Source organism: Rattus norvegicus, chromosome 20, assembly GCF_036323735.1.
Source record: "Rattus norvegicus strain BN/NHsdMcwi chromosome 20, GRCr8, whole genome shotgun sequence".
NCBI classification, from domain to species: Eukaryota; Metazoa; Chordata; class Mammalia; order Rodentia; family Muridae; genus Rattus; species Rattus norvegicus.
The window spans coordinates 47,822,003-47,846,444 of NC_086038.1; the positions used below are offsets into that span (position 1 = coordinate 47,822,003).

General features: G+C 43.0%; 1 protein-coding gene across 3 annotated transcripts in view; it reads left to right on the top strand.

Annotated features, from left to right (window-relative positions):
• The first annotated feature begins 5,288 nt into the window (after window positions 1-5,288).
• Sec63 (SEC63 homolog, protein translocation regulator) overlaps window positions 5,289-24,442 on the top strand; it is a 68,958-nt gene continuing 49,804 nt past the window's right edge. For 2 of the 3 annotated variants that reach the window (XM_006256570.5, XM_006256571.5), the window contains exon 1: window positions 5,377-5,642. In XM_006256570.5, the coding sequence (XP_006256632.1) occupies window positions 5,519-5,642 (124 nt within the window). In that variant the 5' untranslated portion in view covers window positions 5,377-5,518. Of the gene's footprint in view, window positions 5,643-24,442 lie in introns of all 3 variants that reach the window. The other variant, NM_001107637.1, reaches the window with a different exon arrangement.

The window sequence follows — 24,442 nt, forward strand, 5'->3', positions numbered from 1 at the left end:
CAAGTGTCTGGTGGCATCAGCCTGTAAAAATAGCAGCGTTAGCATAGAGGGACAGAAGGATCAGCAGTTCAAAGTCACCCTCGGTTACATACCAGGTTTGAAGCTAGACAGTGAGAGGCCTCTTCAAATAAAAAAAAGGAGGCAAACGGGGATTCCTAGGCCTGGGGAATAAAAGTTATCCATAATTCTTTGTTTCCTTGGATTTTGTTTTTCATGCTTTTAGTTACCCACGGTCTAGTAGGGCCTCCATCAAAAGTACTAAACGGAAAATTCCAGGCACGAACCATTTGCAAGTACTAAGTTAAATGCTGTTGTGTCCCGATGAACCCACTGTGAGTTCTGCCGGGTCCTTGTCCAGATTTTGAATCGCCCAGCTGCCCGTGGCATATATGTCTCCATCCTCGAGTCACTTAGCTGTGCCAGTCACGAGATGAGCTGTGATGTGGCAGGGCTGCAGCTCAGGGGACATACATCGTACTTGGTAATGGCCCCGAAGATCAGGAGTACCAATGCTCACCATTTAGACGTGGCTAAAGGGAGCTCTAAAATGCTTCCCTTCAGTTAAAGGCTGAACGTGTGGACTTGGTACCGACACAGGTTAGTCAAAACAAATCCTCTATCTGCCTTTTTCAATTTAGTTTTGCTATTTTAAAAATTATGTGTCTGTGTATTGGGGAGGGAGGCAGCGGTGGGGGAGGGTGGAGGTCGGTCAGTTCCCTCGAAGCTGGAATTGAAGTAGTTGTGAGCGGCACAATGTGGGTGGTGGGAATCAAACTCAGGTCCTCTGGAAGAAGAGTACACGCCCTTACTCACTGAGCTATCTCTCCAGTCCTCTCTGTGTGTTTTTGAAGAAAGAAAAGGAAAATTGTTCTGGGTTTGCACTTACATCTCCAACTTCGACATCCCTGGCCACCATGTCTAAACACAGGGTGTGACCCGCTTGGAGAAGACACGGCATTGGTGCACGAATAGGAAAAGACCACACAGAGTGTCTATAGGGTTCCTAGGCATCAGCCAGAAGGCTTGGAGCACACCATAGATGGAGGGCCTACTGTACTGAGATGTGGGCTGCGGGCGGGGGTAGAACACACCTACTTAACTGGTTTCTTCCAGTCTCTGCAGTTAACTCCACCACACAGGACTCTGAATAATGCCATTGTAGCCCCACAAACACCTCGGTATGCATAGGTGGAAGTCAATACCAGTAACACAATGCCGACTTACCAATAAGTGAAAGTGTCACTCTAAGGAAAAAGCAAATATTAAATGGAGCCTAAAAATAAGCTTTCTGTACCCGAGAGGAAATAAACTACCAAGCAATTAAAATGAGCGTGACTAAGGTCTTCTCTTGCAGACATATTCAGCGAAGATATTAAAATACATTTTAACATATGCCGAAATTAAGGACAATATGTGTTTGTGGCTCATTTTCTTCCATATTCATTTACTATTATTAACAATTTCACAATGATCACTTAAAAGAAATAGTTTTGTAAGTTAATATCATCAACAGAAGGCCTGGTGTGGTGCTTAGAAGGTAGAGGAGGGAGGGAAGCAGGAATTCAAGGTCTTTCTTCCTTTCCTCCACTGTCCTCCCCTGTCCTCCCCTCTCCTCTCCCTCTCTCCTTCTCCCCCTCTCTCTTCCCTTCCCCTTCTCCCTCCCCCTCCCCCTCCTCTCCGAGACAGGGTCTTATGTAGCCCTGGATGTCCTGGACTTGCTATGTAGACCAGACTGGCCCAGAACTCACACAACTCTACCAGACTCTACCTCCAGAGTGCCGGCCTTAAAGGAGTGTGCCTCCACACTTGGCTTCAAAGTCATTCTTGGCTCTATATTGAGTTCAAGGCAAGCCTGGGCTGCATGAGACCCAGTTCCAAGACACAGACTTTATAGGTTTTGGGTTAAGGAATTCCATAATTTCTAATGGCTAGAGGTTTAATAAGTTGATACAATTTGTTCAAATTGATATCTCATTTAAGTTTTTTTTTTAAAGATTTATTTGTTCATTTATTATATATAAGTACACTGTAGCTGTCTTCAGATACACCAGAAGAGGGCATCAGATCTCTTTACAGATGGTTGTGAGCCACCATGTGGTTGCTGGGAATTGAACTCATGACCTCTGGAAGAGCAGTCGGGTGCTCTTAACCGCTGAGCCATCTCTCCAGCCCCCCTCATTTAAGTTGTTAAATCCACTGTTATATAAGCCCAAAGCTACAAATGGAAGAGGTTACTTTCCAGAAAAACAGTCCAAAGAGAGATACTTATTTACTATTTGTTTATTTATTTGTCTATTCCTTCATTTGCTTATTTTGAGACAGAGTTGTTCTATGTAACCCTGAGGGCCCTGGAATTTGCTACATAGATCAAGTTTGGCCTGAAACTAACAGATATCTGCCTGTGTGTCTATCTCCAGAGTGCTGGGATTAAAGGTCATGAGCCACCACGACTGGCGGGAGTTAAGATCGATAATTTATCTTGCCATAAGTTTATAAAACTGACGTATTATCTTTGCAGAAATGCTGAGTTAGACATAAACGGACTCATAAAAAAAAATCAAGTTCAACATTCTGAAAACATGGAAGGACTTAACAAGAGATTCAACCCAAGGCGGAGAAAGTCTGCCTACTCCAGTACTGCCGGGTTTGTGAGTGGCGCATGCTTTCAGTAAGGCAAATTGTTCATTGGGACCTTCGAGGTTGTGGTGTCAGCAAATAAAGGGGGCAGAGCTCCCCGCTGGCAGCCACCTCCCTGCAACAGCCTGAGGGGGTCCTCTAGAGTTTTAGGGACCTTGATTCAGGCTGAACCAGGATTCATGGTTTTGATATTCAAAAGAATTCCAGAACTAAACTAAACTAAACTCAACTCAACTAAAGGAAGTGGAGGTTGGTGGTCTGGTCTGGTCTTTAATTTAGGCTTTAGCCTGAGGTCAGGAGAAAGTGTTCAGAACTGCAGCCGGGCTGAGAGGAAGGATGTGGGCTGCTCAAAGACAGCCATGGCTGTCTATGTATGTTTTATACATAGTCATGAGACTTTTAAAAAAGATTTATTTTTTTTTCTTTTCTTTTTTTCGGAGCTGGGGATCGAACCCAGGGCCTTGCGCTTGCTAGGCAAGCGCTCTACCGCTGAGCTAAATCCCCAACCCTAATATATATATATATATATATGTATATATATATATATATATATATATATATATATTGTCGTCTTCAGACACACCAGAAGAGGGCATCCGATCTCATTTCAGATGGTTGTGAGCCACCATGTGGTTGCTGGGGTTTGAACTCAGGACCTCTGGGAGAGCAGTCAGTGCTCCTAACCGCTGAGCCATCTCTCCAGCCCATCATATGAGATTTTGATGGAGTTTGAAGCTAATAGTATGCTACCACTGGATGGCTGCCGGGTGCATTAGGTGGCATTACAGTCAGTAAGGAAAAGTGTAGCCCACAGGGACGTTTGCTGTAAGTAGTTTTGCTTTCTGTTCTCTGGCAATGTCTGGAGAAAGGAATGAGAGCCTGACCAGGTCATATACACTCAGGCCTTAAGTGTGGTTGTTGCTACTTTTTTTTTTTTTTTTCTTTTTTTCGGAGCTGGGGACCGAATCCAGGGCCTTGCGCTTGCTAGGCAAGTGCTCTACCACTGAGCTAAATCCCCAACCCCAATAATTATGAGTACGCTGCCGCTGACACAGCAGAAGAGGGCATCAGATCCCATTTCAGATGGTTGTGAGCCACCATGTGGTTGCTGGGAATTGAACTCAGGACCTCTGGAAGAGCAGTCAGTGCTCTTAACCACTGAGCCATCTCTCCAGCCCTGGGTTGTTGCTACTTTGACATAAAATATCTAGGTCTGAAATGAATATCAACTCTAGGTCAGCATCCTAGACAACAATTGTCGTGTTGAAGTTCCTGCTTCTCACCTGGTGACAGCCCTAGCTGGCCTCAAATGCACAGAGATCTGCCTGTCTCTGCCACCTGTGTGCTGGTGTTAAGTGCTCTGAGATGAGGGCCTCATTTTGGACTACACAAAGAAACCCTGTCTCAAAATTCAAAAAACACCCCCCCCCAACAAAAAGCAAACAAAACAAAACAACAGCAAAAAACAAAAAAACAACAACAACAAAAAACACCCGATCCTTAAAAAACAGCAGAATGTTTGTACTTGCGCGATAGTTTCTCTTTTGAGAGGTATCACACACTTTAATATTCACAGCGATCCTGTGAGAAATGCCCTGTGTCCTCTTGATCCACAGAGGGCAGAGCGGACTCTGGAACCCAGCCCGCTAAGGCCACCACTGGACTTCCGTGGGATCTTTACAAGAGTAGGCGAGCTTCCTGAAGCTCAGCTGATCTCAGTTTGAGAGCCTGTGGCTAGGAGCATTGAGTGACTGCTACTTCAGTTTGCTCGCCCGCCGGTTGCAAGGGAGTGCCAGCGGCTTTTTGGGGCGTCAGAGCAATCTGGCTTTGGATCCCTAAACCCTGAGCAAACCCAAACCATCGAGCGTAACCTTTGGAAAACGTTTTGAGCTTGACTTTTCTCATTAATAGAGCATATGTAACAGTGGTTCTCAACCTGAGGGTCCTGACCCTGTTGAGGAGGGAATTGTCAAACGATCGTTTTACAGGGAGTGTATATAAGATATCCTGCATATCATACATTTACATTACAATTCATAACAGTAAAATTGCAGTTATAAAGTAGCAATGAAAATAATTTTTTGGCTCGGGGTCACAACAACATGAGGTACTGTATTAAAGGGTGGGTGGCAGCATTAGGAAGGTTGAGAGCCACTGATCTATATTTTGCTTTATTCCATGCTTTACTGAAACTGAACACACGATCGCTTGGGTCACAGAAAGCATGAGTGAACTGGCAGTTTCAAATACCCTAAGCTTTGGAACTCTGAGGAGGAGTTAGTTCCTCGCTCCCTATTCTTAATGGCACTTGTTTCCACGAGGTTCCCTTGGAGGAGCGAATCAGAAGCTGGGGAAAAGTGAGAGGGATAGGACAGAATGGAGAGGCAAGGCAATCTAGCTCTGCTTGCAAAAGCTCAGCTTCCAGTCGCACCTAGTACGCTCGTCCCGGCTCACTACTCAGGAGACCCTGGCAGGAAGGCTCCGGGAATCTGGCGAAGGGTGCCGGGAAGGAAAGCCGGGCAAGCAGGGGGCGGGGCCAGGGGCGGGCCTATGGCAAATAGAGGGCGTGGCCCGTGGCTCAGGGGCGGGGCCGCGGGCGGGGTCCAACAGAGTTTCTTCGCTGCGCGCGCCACGTCTCCCTCTGCGAGCGTGTGGAGGAGCCGGCAGGGGAGGGAACAGCCGCGTGGGGCGGGAACTAGCTCCTCTCGCGAGAGTTGGCGACGGCCGCGGCGGCGTGTCCGTGAGAGCGGCGTGGGGGCGGGGAGGAGAGGCGGCGGCGGCGTCCGAGCTACGCCACACGGGGCCGGGGCGCCGGGAGCCGGAGCGCAGCGCGGGGTCGTGGCGGCGGCGGTGAGGGAAGCGGGGCGGAGGAGGTGGAGCCATGGCGGGCCAGCAGTTCCAGTACGATGACAGCGGGAACACCTTCTTCTACTTCCTCACCTCCTTCGTGGGGCTCATCGTGATCCCCGCCACCTACTACCTCTGGCCGCGAGACCAGAATGCGGGTGAGTCCCGTCGGCGGCCCGCCCAGGCGCGCTCAGGGGTCGCTCCGCTCCGCTCCGGGCCGCACCGTCCTGCCCCCCGGTGCTGCCCCGCGTCCCGGTGACGCTGTCCGCGGCGGGGCCTGAGGGCCGCGGTCCGCGGGGCCGAAGCTCGGCGGCGATTTCCGGGGTCGCCCGTCCGCCTGCGCGGTCCCGGGGAGTTTGGCTTGGACCGGCTCCGCATTGTTCTGGATGCTCGTCGCCTGCTGCCTCTTTGTCTCCCCGGCCTCAGCTTTTGTTGGGTGTTCTTTCTGGAGGGAGCGGGATGGGCTGGGACGGGGGGCGAGAGAAGAGTTGGCCGAGGAGGAAAAGGAGCGTGCGGGCACCACTTTGCATCCTTCGCTCCCGCCACCCATCTTCCCCTCGCATCCCGGTGTCCCCGCTGCAGCTGTTGGGACAGATGTTTGGGGGCACCCCCGAGCTGGGCGGCGTGTTTGGGACTTCCAAGTGAGCTCACCAGCAGCCCACCCCCGTCACTTCCTCCCTTTGGCTTTTTTCATTTGTTCAATCACGTCGCGGGGGTTGTTAAGCGCTGCCGTTATTCCTTTTATAAAAGCGAAAAAAAGAGGTTTTTCTCCGTTTCCTTTCCTCTGGACTTTCCTGTTTACAACGGAAAGGTGCAAGCATGGAGGATTAAGCTAGGTTCGTGTGGGGTCGCTAGCTCATTTGCTCTTAGTTCTTGAGTCTTCACGGTAAACGTCGTGTCAGGACGCAATCTAATACCGTTTTAGAGCATGTTACGTGTAAGACTGTAATGTTGGGTTCTGTGTTGCACTTGCCTGAGACATATGGCACCAGATATTCTTGAAGCTGATGGCGCTGACTGCAAGCGCCTAATGGGTTATTTCTGGTGGTGTTAACCATAATTAGTAGGTTTCGAGTATAACAGCGGCGCTGAGGGAGAGCTTTCTGTGTCTGCTAAGTTGCTTTTAGGTTGGGTGTGGTGATGATCTAAGTTGTCTAGGTTGTGTACTGGACCTTGGGAAAAGTTGTTAACACTTTGCTCAGGTCTTGCTACACTTTGATGAGAGAATTCAATGTCCTGTAAAATTACTTAGTTTCACAATAGAACTAAATTTAGGGTGAAGAGCAAGCAACAATTGCATGCATCTCTTTTGTACATTTGAAGTAAGTTGAGTAGCAACAATTTACCCAAAGTTCCTAGCCTCCCTAGTTTCTCATTCTGGGTTGGCTTACGGAATTTTCATTTGGGCCTCTTGAGTTCTGTGTTTCAAAGTTCATTTAGATAATGTGGGATTTTGAACAGTGGCTGTATGTACCTTTGGTGTCATAACACAGAAATGTTTTTTTTCTTGACTGTTCCCCTCGGCCATTCTTTCAGGATTTCAAGTTAAAGGGATCCATGCCCAGTGTGGTGGCTCCCAAGTGTTATCCCAGGCCTTTTGAGAGGTGGAGGCAAGATGGTTAAGAGTTCAAGGCCACTGACATTGGCTACATAGTGAGTTCAAAGCCAGTCTGGCAGCCTGTCTCAAAAATAGGACCGCAGGATGGCCCAGCAGGTAAAGGCCCTTGCCCTACTCTGGCAACTTGATTCAGCCCCGTGGAACTACAGGTTGAAAGGAAAAACTGACTCTTAATTGGTGCTGTAGGCATCCACCCTAGTCTGAGTGATTAATAAAAAGAAGAAAGAAAGAAAAGCAACAGGAGCGAGGGTCTACTTTCAGTATTGTAGTTAATGTCCGCTGCTTACCACCAACCTGCCTTGTGCTTGTTGTGTAGAAGACAGGGTATTGGGATGGTGGGTTGAATACAAAGTCTTTAAAATGTGGTGAGGAACTTGGTATGCGGGGGTACATTTCATTAATTACAGTACTTGGGAGACACAGGAGTTAGAGTCTGCCATATTTGATATGGTAACTGAACTTATTTTGTAAACATTATTAGTGGCATCTTTTTGTCCTGATTTTAGTCTTTTGAGTTGGGCTAAGTATACTTAATTCATACTCCTTTTTTTTTTTTTTTTTTCTATTCTTTTTTTCGGAGCTGGGGACCGAACCCAGGGCCTTGCGCTTGCTAGGCAAGCGCTCTACCACTGAGCCAAATCCCCAACCCCAATTCATACTCCTTTTAATAGTGAAAAGTCCTCTGGGCTCTTTGCATATTGGCTGTAGAAAATGGATCTGAAAAAGTAAGGACATGGAGGGTATACCTTCCTTACAATAGTGATTCTCAGAAGAGGTTACAGGGTTACACGGTAACATAACTCAGGGAGCTCTACATACAGGTGCCCAGAGAGGGTGTGTTATATATTGATACTTTATAACAAAAGGTCTAACTTGTAGCTAAATTTGAGAGGGCTGCCAAGAGAACTTCCTTGGAATTGGCTTTTGCTGGAGTTATTTTGGGTAGTATATTTGTTTTGGTATGTGCTTTTTGCTAAAAACAAAAAAACAAAACAAAACAAAAACAAAAAAACAAACAACCCCCACAAACCAAACCAACTCCACCACAGAAAACCCAAAAAACTAAAAACCAGAAATTAGGACCAGAGAGTTGTTTCAGTGGGTTAAAAGCATGTCCTCTATAAACCTGACGTATGAGTTTGATCCTGGACCCCATTGGGAGAACCAAAACTAGAAGCTTGTCCTCAACCTCACACAGAGGTACTGGTATACATGGACACTACCATCAGAGAGAGAATAACAACAAAAGGATTAATGTCCTAACCCTTTTGATTTACAAAGCTTCAAGAATCACTTAAAACAGTTCTTAAAGTTCTGGTAGTTGAAAGTAATAATTTTCATCAAGATAACTCAGATTTTGACTTTGATTTATGTGTATGCATGCATGTTTTGCCTCCCTGTCTGTAGTCATGTGAGTGCCTGGTGCCTGAGGAGGACAGAAGGTGACATCAGATCCCCAGGAAGTCAGGATCTGGAGTTGTGTATGGATGTGAGCCACCATGTGGGTGCTGGGAACAGCACTCAGGTCCTCTGTGAGAGCAGAAAGTGCTCCCTTAATTTATGAGCCATCACTCTATTCCTAAAGACAAGTTTGGATATAGTTTACAGCCTGTGTATTGTAGTCATCCAGTAATGGGTTCCAAAGTAGTGCAGAGATGGGAGTTTTTAGTGTTTTAGACATTCTTAAAGTTCTGGCATAGTTACCTCAGCCACTTCCAACTTTTGTGTTCTCCACAAACATTGCACTGTGTGTGCGTCCATGCATACGTGCGTGCATGTGTGTGATGACTTTGTATGTGCATTCCCATTTTATTCTTTCTGTAAGCTTCCATTTCTGGTTTAATTTACTTTGATTATTTGGCCTCCGAAGTGCTGTGATCAAAGGCATGTGCCACAATGGTGTGGCGCGTGTGTGTCTGTATTGGGGGAAGGGTGATGGGAATATGTGAGGGTAAGTTCTGTGGAGTTCAGAACAGGGTTTCAGATTCCCCTGGAGCAGGAGTTACCAGGTAGTGGTGACCTGTCGGATGTGGGTGACAGGTTCCAAACAGATCTTCTGGAAGAGTGCACATACTCTGTTTTGTTTTGCTTTTGTGTGTTTTTTTGAGGTAGGATTTCTTTGTTTAGTCCTGGATGTCCTAGAACTCAATTTGTAGAGCAGGCTACAAACTTGAAATCCACCTGCCTCTGTCTTTCATGGGGTTTAGAGATGTGTGCCACCATCACCCAGCCTGGGTGCAAGTGCTCTTAATCTGTCTGCCATTCTAAAATGTTTGCTTAGCTTTTGACTCCTTGACCTTTTTCAGAACTGCCTGATTTTGAAACCTGGCTTGTCAGATTGCTGTGCAGATTTTGTATTTCAGCATCATCATCTGTAAATTAGGGACAGAGGAGTCTCTCTTTATAGACTAGAATGGAGATTCAACTGTAAGTGTTTAGAGCAGTGTCTGACTGGCAGTGACACTATTATCACACAGTTTTGATTTACTACTTAAGTACTCAAGTTTCTTTTTTTGAAAAGATTAGTGAATTTTTTTTTGTGAAATGGTTTTAAAAAGTAATTTTATTTGCTTATGTTTTCTCAAATAGTATATAAGTTAATCACCTTTTATTTGAGGATGTGAGTAGTTCCATTTTTATCCCTTAGTACTATAATAGGAAACTCCCACTTTAAAACGGTTTCAGATCCAGCCTAGTCTCTATTTTAGTTAACTCTGAACTCAAGCTTCCTTTCCTGGGGTTAAAATAATAGCTTGCCATAAGGAATCAAGAACTGGTTATGAGGCTGGCTATGGTGAACACCTGTAAAGCCATCATTTGGGAGGGAGGCTGAGGTAAAAAGATTGTGAGATTGCAGGTCATTCTGGGCTATTAAGTAAGACTTTATCTCAAAAACAGAAAACCCCAAACCAACCAGGCCTTCCAAGAAAGGTTTTTAGAAGGGGGGAGGGGGAGGGTCTTTGTAAATATGCCTGTAAAACTACAGTAGAAATTCTTTCATTTGGCAAATAATGTTTTCAGTTTTTATAGATGCTGCTGCTAGGTGACAGATCAGAATGTTTCCAGTCTTAATATTTTTTTCTTAAGCTGTAAATACCTAGTGCAGAAAAGCACAAAGGGGCCAGAGAGATGGCTCTACTAGTACCAGCTGCCAAGCTTAAGAGCTTGGATTCCATGTTTGGAACCCACATGGCAGAGAGAACTGACTCTTGAGAGTGATCTGCTAAAGCTGCATATGCGCCATGGTTCCTACACATGTGCACACACACCATTCTTTACGAGGGTGGATATATTGTTCAGTAGTTCTTACAGAGGACCACAGTTTAGTCCCCATAAGTCTAGTTCCAGAGGGTCCAACACATTCTTCTGGCCGCAGTGTACCTACCTGAGTGAAAAAATAGGTGGAGGACATGGTGCTGGAGAGTTAGGCTAGGGTCTGGGTGTGCTGGCCAGGGTGGTGCTGAAACAGGTCTGGTGATCCTGAGAGGCTGGCAGGCAGCATCTGCTTTGCTGTGGTAACCTCAGCATTTGTCCTGAGTTTGAGATCTGATGCCACAGTGTGTCCCCTCCAAATAATGAAATACATTAGTTTAAAAACTAAAAAGCAGGAAGGAACAGAAATTGATTTTTTTCTCTTATAGCTATGATTTTATTGTATTTAAACTCTGAACCCTCCAACTAAATATCACTCTTGCAGTGCCCCATAAATTTTTGATATGTGATGTTTCGTTTTCATTCATCTTTAAAGTTTTGTGAGTTTCTAATGTGCTAGGTTCTTGTTCACAGTTCTATAAATTTTACTTCTGTTGTCCTTTTACTTGTCACTGATTTTTTTTTAAATGTTATCACATGTAGTCACATGAATGAAAATCTGATAATTTGTGGCCTATCATACAGGCCATTCCCAGAAAATACTGTGTACTGGGAAACTGTTTCTGATGTTGGGGGGAGTGTTTTCTGCATGACTGGAGAGAACTGGTTGATTGTTTTTTGGGGTTTTTGTTGTTGTTGTTTTTAAAATAATGTTGGGTCCTCTATTGTTCTTAGCAGCAAGTTACTCCAGATACACTTGAAGAGTGACTTGCTCTAGGGACTTGTAGTAGTGCCCAAGGCCAAAATTGACAAGTTAATCACAGTTAAATTTGAAGTCATCCTTCAGAAGATGTAAGCCTTCAAAACAGTTGCATCAAACAGATTTTGCCAGTGTAGTTGTATAGCTGAGGGAGACAGATTCTGTTGCTTCTCCCATCTTCCTGAATTCTCTGTGAGGATAATTTTAGAAATAGTCTTGCTTGGGGCTGTCCCCACTTGCCCCTCCAAGAAAGAGTTCTAGAACTACAACTCTTTTCACCCCAGCTCTTTTTTAGCTTTAAGGTAAGGTGTGCTTAATGCTTTTTGAATAGTACTTGAGGAAATGTGTTACCTATATTAGAAAACTGAGACCCCCAAGGAGGCAAGGTATCAACTTGCTTCAAGCCATACCCATTAGCTGTAAGATTGAATGTTGGACCCAAATTAGTCTTATTCCAAAGCTTCTCTTTGCATTCCTTTCTGTAATTAAGTAAACATTGCATGTTATTATAATATCAATATATCAAGTGGAAAGTGTCAAAGGAGAAGGGAATTCCTGTTTTGGAACTTGGGCAAATGTGTCATGCAAAGAAGGTGATTTAAGGTGGGTCTTGACAAGGAGAAGGACATTCTGTAAGTAGGGAAACACTGCAAAAGCATGGGTTGTTCTGTACACAGGTGGTGAGACTTTGAAATATGATTGGCACTTTGGACCAAGTGAGCAGTTTGGAGTTTATTCTTTGTTCCATTATTAACTTAAACAGCAGAGCAATGAGACCTGGCTGTGTTGGTTTTGTGAACATAGTGAAGAATGGTTTGGAAGTTGGGGGGACCCTAAGTGTGACTGAGAGTTCATCTCCGCTTTTTTCATTGAGATGTTAGGATTTAGAAGTGTAACTAGATTAAAAAGATTCTGAGATAGCTTGGACTGTTTATTCTTATATATTTATTTCCCTTAAATGATTCCTGTTTCTTTTAAAGTTATTTGGTGATTACAGTTACAGTTTGGGAATTGAGTATAGTGGAAAAGATTGGGATGAACATTAAAAAACAAAAGAAGTCTATGGGTGTTTTACTTGTGTGGTATGTCTGTGTACCTAATGGTTATGGCAGTTGCTTCTGGAGGCCAAAAGAGGGCACTGCATTCCTGGAACTAAAGCTACAAATTGGTGTGAGCCAGCCTTCGGGTGTTGCAAATTGTGATCAGGTCCTGGCAGCAGCAAATGCTCCTAACCGCGAGCCGTTTCTCCAGCCTTTTCAAACACCACGTTTAGTTATCTCAGGGTTTGTTTTAAGTTATTATTAGTTTATTAAATTAGAAAAAAAAGTGGTTGATACTAGCTTTGTGTTCAAAGCAGGTGTGAGCTGCTATGTGGGTGCTGGGAACGCAGGTCCTTGGTAAAGGGAACAAGTGTTCCTAACTGCAAAGCCATCTCTCCAGCTGTGCTTTATGAATGTATATACTTAATTTAGGGCATACATCATTTTGAGACTTTAGATCTTGAAGGGATATTAAAGATCCAAGAAATGTGTGATTGTTCAGGAAAAAAATTGCTGTGTGTTGTATTCTGACAGCAGGAAGTTATATGTGAGACATGTGTCTGCATAGAGGAAACAGCTGGGAATTTGTTGCAGAGGGAATTAGGGTACAGTCAGACTTTCTAGATTTGACAAACATTGGATGTAAAATTTTATTTAAAGGCCAGATTGCATATATATATTTGATCTTGGAAGAACCAGAAAGGTTAAAAATTAAAAAATGTTAAATTGGGGTTGGGGATTTAGCTCAGTGGTAGAGCGCTTGCCTAGCAAGCGCAAGGCCCTGGGTTCGGTCCCCAGCTCCGAAAAAAAAGAAAGAAAGAAAGAAAGAAAGAAAGAAAGAAAGAAAGAAAGAAAGAGTTAAATTATGTGTATATGTGTGGTCTTGTGTATGTGTATGAAAGGGGCACCAGAAGACTGAGGAGGGAGTCTCCTTGGAGCTGAAGTTACAGGTGGTTTTGAGCTTCTCAACATAGGTTCAGGAAACTGAACTTCTCTGCAAGAAGAGTAAATACTCTAATTATTACTAAGCCTTCCCTCCAGGGACTCTCCCTTCTCTTTGTATTTTTAAGAGTCTTAGTTTGTAGCCCTTGCTGGCCCCAAACTCAGATCAACCAGCCTCTGCCTCCTGAGTCCTCGGATTAAAGCCATGTACTACCATACAAGCCTGCTTTCTCAGATGCTTGTTCCCTAAGTCATACCTTTTATTCAGGCATAAAGTTAAACCAGACACACACACACGTGTGCACACACACACACACACACGTGTGCACACACACACACACACACACACACACACACACACACACGGAGAGGGAGAGGGGGGAGGGAGCAAGGGAGAGAGAGAGAGCGAGCGAGCGAGCGAGTGAGCGCGAGAGCGCACACAGTGCCCTGAATCCTCTTTCCTCCATGCCCAACCTTCAGATGTAACTTTAAGAATTTCCTGGATTTAGCTAGACTGTGGTGGCAGAGATCTCATTGGTTCGAAACTGAAACACATGGCTTGAAAGTCAAAAGAGCAAGGTGATGGTAGTGTGTGCCGCTAATCCCTGCGCTTGAACTGAGGCTGAAGTGGTTTACAAAGCAGAGGCAGAGGTCGGTGAGAGCTGAGTTCTGCAGGTTGTCCTCCGACTTCACATGCATACTCCTTTGCCACCCCTTCCATAAATACAGATGTAAAACTAAATCAAAGCAGACCAGAGCCAAACCAAGACAAAATCCATTTCCCGTCATTACCAGACTCTTTCTCAATGAGAAATATTATAGCATGCATGGCAAGACCACCTGTTTCCTTGAAAGTTCTTGTTCATACTCTTGAAAAAATTAGTCCTTACTGTTTGCAATTGTGTTTTGTCTTGGATGAAGGAGTTTGGTCGTATAGACTCCACATTTTCCAGCGTGTGAGTTTTGATCGTGTAGTTCCGTCTAGGGCTGGCTGTTGATTAGTAGTGTTCACTGGCTGATGGTAACAGGCACAGAGGACAGTACAATGGTGACTACAATGTACATGGTCTTGTTTGGGTAACTTGCATGAAGTTTACATGAAACTGCCTGAATTCTTATCCAGAGTACTGTAAAGAGTGGAAGAGGAGTGCAAACAAATGCTGTGGGGGTTGGCTGCATGAAGTATTAGCATATAGTGGAGCCAATAGTAGCAAGCTAAAGCTTAGGACTGCTTTGGGTATATAAATGTGTTTTTCACATTTGTTTTTGTGTATATGTATATTGCCTGCATGTATGTCTGCACACTATGTATGTGCTGGCTGCCCATGGAGCTTAGAAGAAAGCATTGGATCTTTTAGAACTGGAGTTAGAGGCAGGTGTGAGCTGCCACGTGGGTCTTGATAATCAAACCTGAGTCAACAGGGAGAGCGGCCAATCTGTCAACTGCCGAGCCATCTCTCCAGCCCCCAGGGACGGTTTTACAGAGCAGGTGGATTTGTGGGGCAGGATTTGATAGAGCTTTTCTCTGTGTATCCCTGGCTGGTCCTTCTGCCTTAGAGTTAAGAATGCTAGGATCAGGACTAGCATAACCCAACCATTAAGAACACTGTTCTTCCAGAGGACCCAGGTTTGATCCCAGCACCCAAACTTACAACCATCTGTCACTCCAGTTCCACGGGTCTGATATTTGCTTCTAGCTTCTGCAGGCATCAGGATGCATGTGGTATACAGACAGATATGCAAGCTTGAATGATAACAACAACAACAACAATAACAAATGTATAGAGGTGGCTCAGTGTGGGATGTGTTCAAAAGGTACGTCAGATCAGTTGGGACCTGGATTCATGAAGTGAAAAAAAGGGAGAAAGCACAACTGAAGTTGTCATAAAGCCCCTCGTATGCCCAGCTGAAGAGTTTATAGGTCAGGTCTGCGGCTGCACTGTGTGCGAGTCAGTTATATAATGAGAGCAGTCAGGATCTGAGAAGCAGTGATGTGAACAGCTGTGCCAGCCGTGCTGCGTGAAGCACAACCTTCTCTGGCTGTGTTTCTCACAGTAGAAGCGCACGATCCTCGGTGACTTTTATATTTCACTCGCTTCACTTAAGCTTTAAGTTTCTATGTTCCAGGCTGGAGAGATGGCTCAGTGGCTAAGAGCACTGACTGCTCTTCCAGAGGTCCTGAGCAAATCCCAGCAACCACATGGTGGCTTACAACCATCTGTAATGGGATGTGATACCCTCTTCTGGTGTGTCTGAAGACAGCTACAGTGTACTTATAATAAATAAATAAATATTAGAAAAAATGTTTTAGAAATGAGTGGTAGGAATTGAACTCAGGTCTGCTGGAAGAGCAGGCAGTGCTCTTAACTATTGAGCCATCTCTCCTGCTCCTGGAATGTTTGGCTTTTACAATTGCTGTGTGGTGAGTTGACAGTTGACTTGAGTTTCATTTGAAAAAAAAAAAATCATTAAATGAATTTTGGTTTGGGATTAGAACAAAATTTCCAATAATTTTTGAAATAGCCTTAAATATACTTAATAAATGGGTAGTATGTAGTTATGAAAAGTATAGATATCAGCCTTGAGGATTATAAAAATTCAAGATTTCACATAACATTGAAAATGCTCTATATCCTGTAGATATCCTGTAAATATTCAGCCAAGACTAAAAATAAACAAGCAAATCCATCTTATTAGTATGCCAATTGCTCTCTTTAAAAATGGTAAAAATAACACTAGGCCAAGAATTAGTTTTAATTTTATGATTTGTCAATAAATGTTTGACCAGTGTACTTATCTTATACACATGTGTTCAGGGCTGTGTAGGCATTTCTCTGGAAAGCAGCCTTCCCTCAGTGCCCGTGAGGCCTTCCTTTCCCGGTTGGGTCTCCCCGGCCGCTGAGGCGTGTTCTGCCCTTCCTCTCCCCTTCTGTCTTACCGTTTGCTTTGCCTGCAGTGCTCTTCCTCTGACACCACATCACCTCCTCCTTTGTCCTCATTTTCTTTGCTCAAATGTCATCTTCACAGCGGTACCTTCTTTGAGTGCCCTTTGTCAAATTTCAATGCTGTCCCCACCCCCATTTTCCTCTGTTCTATATACTTGTCTGTTGTCATTTCTTTAGTCCACTAGACTGTATAGTGTGTGAGAGCAGGAGAGTTCTGGGTCTCATCCCAGGAAAACCCCCAGCTCTTTTCACTAATGGAGGGTGACCTTGAACGTCTCATTCTAACTCTACCTCCCACTGATCTTACAGACAAGTTACAGACGAGTGCCATCATGCCTGGTTTATTATATAGTACAGGGTTTGGAACTTAGGGTCTCCTACATGCTGGGCAAACATGCCACCAGTTAGCTGAGCTATATGTCTCGACCAAGAATGTTGTATCTTCAGAGTCCTCAAGGGTCCTGGTACATAGTAGATGCTATCTGTATTATTATAAAAGACTTTATAACTTATCTACATATATTTATATAGTACTTAATATACTCCAGGCAGATGTAAACAGAAAGGCATTTATTAATGGGTAAGATAAATTTTCAATCCTCAACAGCCTTGAGTATAGAGGAGTCAGAATTGGCTTTAATATTGGCTGCTTAAGAGTGGTAGCTCCTCAGCTGAGGAATGCCGAATGGCTGAGAAACACCTAAAGAAATGTTCAACATCTTTAGTCATAAGAGAAATGCAAATCAAAACAACCCTGACATTTCACCTCACACCAGTCAGAATGGCTAAGATCAAAAACTCAGGTGACAGCAAATGCTGTCGAGGATGTGGAAAAAGAGGAACACTCCTCCATTGTTGGTGGGATTGCAGACTGGTACAACCATACTGGAAATCAGTCTGGAGGTTCCCATTGAACTACCTGAGGACCCAGCTATACCTCTCTTGGGCACATAACCAAAAGATGCCCCAACATATAACAAAGACACGTGCTCCTCTATGTTCATAGCAGCCTTATTTATAATAGCCAGAAGCTGGAAAGAACCCAGATGCCCTTCAACAGAGGAATGGATACAGAAAATGTGGTACATATACACAATGGAATATTACTCAGCTATAAAAAACAATGACTTTATGAAATTCATAGGCAAATGGATGGAACTGGAAAATATCATCCTGAGTGAGGTAACCCAATCACAGAAAAACACACCTGGTATGCACTCATTGATAAGTGGCTATTAGCCCAAATGCTCAAATTATCCTAGATGCACAGAACACATGAAATTCAAGAAGGATGACCAAAATGCGAATGCTGCACTCCTTTAAAAGGGGAACAAGAATACCCTTGGGAGGGAATAGGGAGGCAAAGTTTAGAACAGAGGCAGAAGGAACACCCATTCAGAGCCTGCCCCACATGTGGCCCATATATATACAGCCACCCAATTAGACAAGATGGATGAAGCAAAGAAGTGCAGGCTGACAGGAACCGGATGTAGATCTCTCCTGAGAGACACAGCCAGAATACAGCAAATACATAGGCGAATGCCAGCAGCAAACCACTGAACTGAGAACGGGACCCCCGTTGAAGGAATCAGAGAAAGTACTGGAAGAGCTTGATGGGGCTTGAGACCCCATATGAACAACAATGCCAACCAACCAGAGCTTCCAAGGACTAAGCCACTACCCAAAGACTATACATGGACTGACCCTGGGCTCGAACCTCATAGGTAGTAATGAATAGCCTAGTAAGGGCACCAGTGGAAGGGGAAGCCCTGGGTCCTGCCAAGACTGAACCCCCAGTGAACGTGATTGTTGGGGGGAGGGTGGTAATGGAGGGAGGATGGGGAGGGGAAGCCCATATAGGAGGGGAGGGGGGCTTAGGGGGATGTTGGCCCCGAAACCAGGAAAGGGAATAACAATCAAAATGTAAATAAGAAATACTCAAGTTAATAAAGAAAAAAAATTTTAAAAAAGTGGTGGCTCCTGCCAGTCTATGGTGGTGCACATTATTAATCCCAGCACTTGGGAGGCAGAGATGGGGGATCTCAGGGAGGCCAGCCTGGACAGCATACAGTTCCAGGGCATCTAGGGTGCTGGTGAGACCCTGTCTCCAAACCAACAGACCATTGGATTGAATAAAATGAACATAGTGGTAGTTCTGTGAGCTGAGGGTGGTTTAACGGTTAATTGTGCTTACTGCTTTTGTTCAAGTTTGCTTCCTAGCACCCCTCCAGCAGCTCTCAGCTACCTGTATCCAGCTCCTAAGGGGTCTGATGCCCTTTTCTGGCTTCCCTGGGCTCATGTACATACCCACACACAAACACAGTTAAAAATAAAGCCTTTTAGAAAAATGGTGCTTCATGCATGCTAGTTGACTTTTAGTATCAGTATTCTTGGTTCTACTACTACATATGGAAAATAGAAAAGTTGTGTCTATCCTGAACAGGAAGGTGTTTTCTTGTTATTCCTTTATTATTTTTTACACAGTAAAACAAGAGTTTCCCATCGTCTGTGTGTGTTTGTTTGTATGTCAGGGTTTCATGTAGTCCAGGCGGTGCTCTGGAGGCTGTAAAGCAAACAGCAGAGTTGACTGGAGAGCTCCGCAGTGGCTCTCTGCATCTGGAGGAGAGGAAGGGCTGCATCTTGGAACTAGAAGCCAGAGTCACACTGGTACCACCATCTCTTCCTAAGCCACACCCCTGGTGGTTCAAGGATCTCTCTGCAGCTCTCCTCTTAGATCTCATATCGCTTGATGCCCAGAAGATCAAGGTTTGATTCTCTTGCCAAACTTAATTTCCTATCTTGCCTTTCCACTCTTCAGCACAAAACCGTTTTGCTAGTTTATTCTAGTACTTTTTTTTTTTTTTTTTGGTAAAGTTGTTTCACCTGATGTCATTAGAGATAACATATAATCAGTTATTTTAAGTTCCTTTTTTGTTCATGAATTTTATTTATGAATTCATACAAAATATTACAGGCTAATGCATCTTCTCATAGCTAATAGCTCTCTTTGTTATAGGCAACAGTGTGCATCTAGTCTTAAGAGTTCTTTTCAAAGTAGTTTTTGGTACCTTTTGGACAAAGGTACCTCAGAAGCGACAGTAATCTTGCTCTGTTTGATGGTCACAAACTCTCCACCAAGATTTTTAGCTTTTTCTCTTCACCTTGGTGTTTTCCTGGAGAAACTAACTATGCAAAATTGGCAACATTCACAGCAGATATAACAGTGTACTTACATACTTAATGTGATATACTTCATTGAAAGTCTAAATGAAAATATAGTATAGGAGTGAACAATGTAGACATCCTGTGGTGATGGTTACTTCCTGGGAGTTTTGAGGGAGTACTTGCATTTTACATGTAAACCATCAATTGCCACGTAACAACTGCTGTGTTCGTGCTCACAGAACGCCATCCTGAAAACATCCCAGCAGTTGAGAGCTGAATGGCAAAAAGGAGCCTAATCATTTACTGTTCTGTGTTGGCTTGAGAAAAGCCTATTTTAGGCTGAGGGAACAACTGTGTATGAAAGCCTTTGAGACAGAAAAGTGCTTGACATGTTCTAAGGACAAAGGAGATTAAAGTGGCAGAGCTGTGGACATGAGGAAAATAGTCTGGGATGAAGAGTCAGAGAGCTGGTCTCCTACACAGATGTGTCTATAAGAAGCTTGGATTTCATCTCAAGAGCAATAGGGAGCTATTGAAGAGCTATGGAAGGGAAGCCATAGGAGGTCTGATTTGCAATTTCTTTTTATTAAACACAATATTTTTTAAAAGATATTTACTTTTATATGTCTATGTTAGCGTATAGCACATACATTACGTGTCTGTGTTAGCATGTAGCACAGACATTATATGTAGCACAGACATTATTTGTAGCACATACATTACGTGCCTGTGTTAGCATGCAGCACACATATGTGGTGCCTTTGGAGGTCAGAAGGCAGCTTTGGTTCCCTTCCAGCTGGAGTCATAGGTGTCGTGGTTGTGAGCTACTAGACACATTGCTAGGAACAAACTTGGAAGGTAGTAAGTACACGGACCCGTCTGTCTGCCAGCCTTGATTGTCTATTTCTTAATAAGAAGGAAAAAAGTTTTGATTAGCTTGATTGCCCTTTCATGGATAAAGTCATATTTTCATAAAATGTTTAATTTATAAACTTTGTTGCCTATTTAAAGCCATATACTATAAACTATATTACATTAAAATACATATTTGTTCCCTTACATTTATCATTTTTAGATTTATTTTGTGAGTATTTTGCTTTATATGCATGCATGTCTGTGCTGATGAAGATCAGAAGAGGGTGTTGGGCTCTCTGGAATTAGAGTTATAGTTGGCTGTGAGTCACCATGTGGGTACTGGGAATTGAACCCAGGCCCTCTGCAGGAGCAGCAAGCACTCTTTTTTTTTTTTTTTTCTTTTTTCTTTTTTTCAGAGCTGGGGACCGAACCCAGGGCCTTGTGCTTGCTAGGCAAGCGCTCTACCACTGAGCTAAATCCCCAGCCCCCAGCAGCAAGCACTCTTAAACTACTAAAGCCATCTTTTTAGTCCCTCAAGAAATGGTTATTTTCAAATTCCCTGGATATTCAATGTTACTGTTAGCAAACTTCTAGTTTTTGTTTTTTTAATTTGTATTATGTATATGGGTGTTTTGCTTGCATGCATGCACTACACATGCACTACATGCATGTGTGTACTGGAAGAGAGCAGAAAAGAGCATCAGATATTGTGGAACTGGTATTACATACAGACGGTTGCTTGCTGCCATGTTGATGCAAGGAATTGAACCTGGGTCGTCTGGAAGTGCAGCCAGTGCTCTCAGTTGAGCCATCTTTCTAGCCCCAGACTTTTTTTTTTTTTTTTTTTTTTTAAATCCAAGTCTAGGTTGGTCTCAAACTCCTAGGTCTCCTGGTTAGTGGAGGTTCTAGGCATATGGCCCAATACCTGGTTCATTAAAGCTATTTTGAGTCACCTAACAGTTTCTGAGAAAACTTTTATTTAGGCATGTTGGACATACCTTTGTAGACCAGGCTGGCCTCGAACTTCCAGAGATCTGCCTGCCTTCGCCTCCCAAGTGCTGAGATTAAAGACATGAGCTACCATGCCTGGCTCAGACAGTTTGGTTTACATTAGGGATGTAGTGCTTTCTTCATTTGTAGTGAATGTGATATTGGAAATTTTCCTTGGAGTGCTAAATATAACATATCACATTAAGTATATGTACTAAAACCACATATTGCACTTTTAAAGAATTATTTATGTGTATTGTTGTGTGTGTGCACATATATGTGCACATGTGTTTGGGAGTCTCCAGGAAAAGGTGTTAGATGTCCTGGAGCTGGAATGACAGGTCCTTGTGAGCACTCTGTTGTGGGTCCTGGGAACTGATCTCAGTCCTCTGTAAGAGAAGCAAATGCTCTTAACTTGAGTTATCTCTCCTGCTCCAGCCATGACAGTTTTAAAATGGTTTTTACAAAACCTGCTTACAGTAGCAACCAATACTCACAGTTGAGAATATACCTCAATAATTATGTCTTTTATTGATTTGCCTTTACATGACATGCAAAAAATGGCAGACAGACATTAACTAAAGGCCTTCTTCAGGCCTTTTGATGTTGATGTTTGGCTTTTTAAATGTTTTAAAATAAGATTCTCTTTTATCTAAAGGACACTGTTAGAGGATTACTGTAGAAAAACTTGTTTGTTGTATTGGTCTCTTTTCTGTTGCTGAAATGAAACTCTGGTAAGGTAACTTACCAAAGGAGGGGTTTATGTAAAAGGCTTACAGTCCAGGGGGGAGTGTGCTGTGGGGAGCATGGCGGCACACGGCAGGCTGGAGCAGAGGCTGAGCTCGGCTTTACGTCTTGAACTCAAGTGAACTCAAAATGGTGTGTGAGATTAGGTGTCTTTAGATTTCCAAAGCCTACTTCCAGTGACATTCCTCCTCCAAAAAGGCCATACCTCCTAAGCCTCTTCAAACAGTGCCCCGTCACTTGGGGACCAAGTCTCAAAACAATATCCATCTTATTTTTTCATTGATTCAAAAACTGTAGACAGTGGACAGGTATTGCCCAAGTGAGTTGAGACAGTGTTGGCAAGATGCAGAGAGGCACCAAGTAGTTAGAAAATGAACACCCTCAAGCTTGTAGGGAGATTGGATATAATCTTTAATTCTTACTACTATTTCCTGGACACTATAAGATTTAGGGAATGCTTAAGGACTTATTACTTTAGAAAAAAGTGGCGCATTTTTATCTTTTAATTGTAATTAAATACATTACACGCATCATTTTCTTTTTAAGGTTAGTAACTTGTGTACAGGTATGTTCTAAAAATTATTTCTGGCTTTTATACTCTTTAAACTATCAAAGTATGCACTGATATACTGATTTTAATGATAACTTAAGTCAGATCTTTTTGAGAGTTTTATTTAGGTGATGGTTTTTGCTAGTCAGGTTATACAGTATATGTTTCCTTATATTTAATTTTAGAAACTTTATTATATTAAAAAAAACTTGGGGTTGGGGATTTAGCTCAATGGTAGAGCGCTTGCTAGGCCCTGGGTTCGGTCCCCAGCTCCGAAAAAAAAAAAAAAGAAAAGAAAAGAAAAAAAAAACTCTTGTAAATGAATAAAAATATCACACATCAAAGTTAACCAGACCAAAAGTTTAAACAATATAGTGAATTTCTATAGTAGACATTTGGAATGTAACCTGTGGAATTTTACATTAACTTTTATATTTTTAGTATCAAATATATTTTATATATTTATCCCACCACTAAAACCAGCAAATTTGGGACAGAATTAGAACTAGAAAAACAATTAGTTTTATATTCTCTTTCATAACATGTATCTGTAAAGTGAAAACTTGCTTCCTTTTCTATAAATGGGTAATTTCTTTAAAAAGCATGTTTTAGGGTCTGGAGAGATGGCTCAGAGGATAAGAGCACTTACGTTCTTGCAGATGGCTCAGGGCTCAGTTTCCAGCATCCACATGATGACTCATGACCACATGTAACCATGTCTCCTAATATATAAACACTCTTTCAGAAGTCGGAGGCTGAGGCTTGTAAACAAGGTTCCTATTCTGCATAACTGAAGGCTGTGTGTGCGTGCGTGCATGTGTGCGTGTGTGTGTGTGTGTGTGTGTGTGTGTGTGTGTGTGTGCGTGCATCCTTTGATTAGGTTAAGTGTTTGGTCAGAGACTTCAGCATTATTATGATAAAATCTTACAAGAAGATTTTTAGTTTTATACTTGAAAATGGGAGTCCATTGAAACTTAATAAAAAGCAGATTAAAACTTTACAATGTCATTACTTTTTAACTACGAAAGTTAGAAAATTTAACATTACTGTATCTTACTGTCAGACCTCATTCAGGTTTTATCATTGGTCTCAGTGATGTCTTTTGTAGCAAAAAATTCAAGTTCAGAACTATATATCACATTTAGTTGACATGTTTCTGTCATCTTCCTGTTAGTCTGGAATAGTTCTTTATCTTCCCTTTAAATATTATAGACCAATTACTGAATAAAATGAACTTACATTCGGGTTGTCTGATGGGTTTTCAGATTCAGATTCAGATTTTTATATGTGATGGGCCTGTCTTCTCATTGCATTTTGTAGGTGGCATGTAACTCTTTTTGCTTTTCGCTGGCCTTATTCACTGGTCACGTGTTGTCTGTCAGGTTTTCTGTATTAATTTTTTGTTGCTGTTGATCACATGTAGTGGCTTCAAACAGCACAGATTTATTCTTTTGGATGCTACAAGTACTAAAGTAATGATGCTGCTAGGGCTTACTCCTCCTGGGGACCTTGAAGTAGAATTCGCTGACCGTTTCCAGCTTCTACAGACAGTCTGTATCCCTTGACTTATGGGCCCTTGCTCATCTTCAAAAGAGCGTCAGTCAAACCTTTGGTTTCTTTTTCCGTCACTTTCTGTCTTTAGCTCTCATGTCTCTCTGAGATGCACTATTTGATTATATTTGGACCTCCTAGGATAACTTCCCCATTTCAAGATCATTAATTCACTTATCTGAAAATCCATTTGTCAAGTGCTGATACTAAAGGTGGATGCCACCACTTCTGGCTTATAAGAGTATTTGCCTGAATCTATAAGTCTTATGAACCACATGTGGGCAGTGCCCACAGAGGATTGAGGAAGGTGCCAGCTCCCTGGAACTGAAGTTACAGTTGTGAGCTGCCATGTGGGTGCTGGGAATTGGAGGGTGCTGGGAATTGGAGGAGCAGCCAGTGCTCCAATCCCCTCAACCCCCCATGGTATTTAAGAATTAAAAAATATGTGATATATATATAATTCATATAAAATTCATATTCATG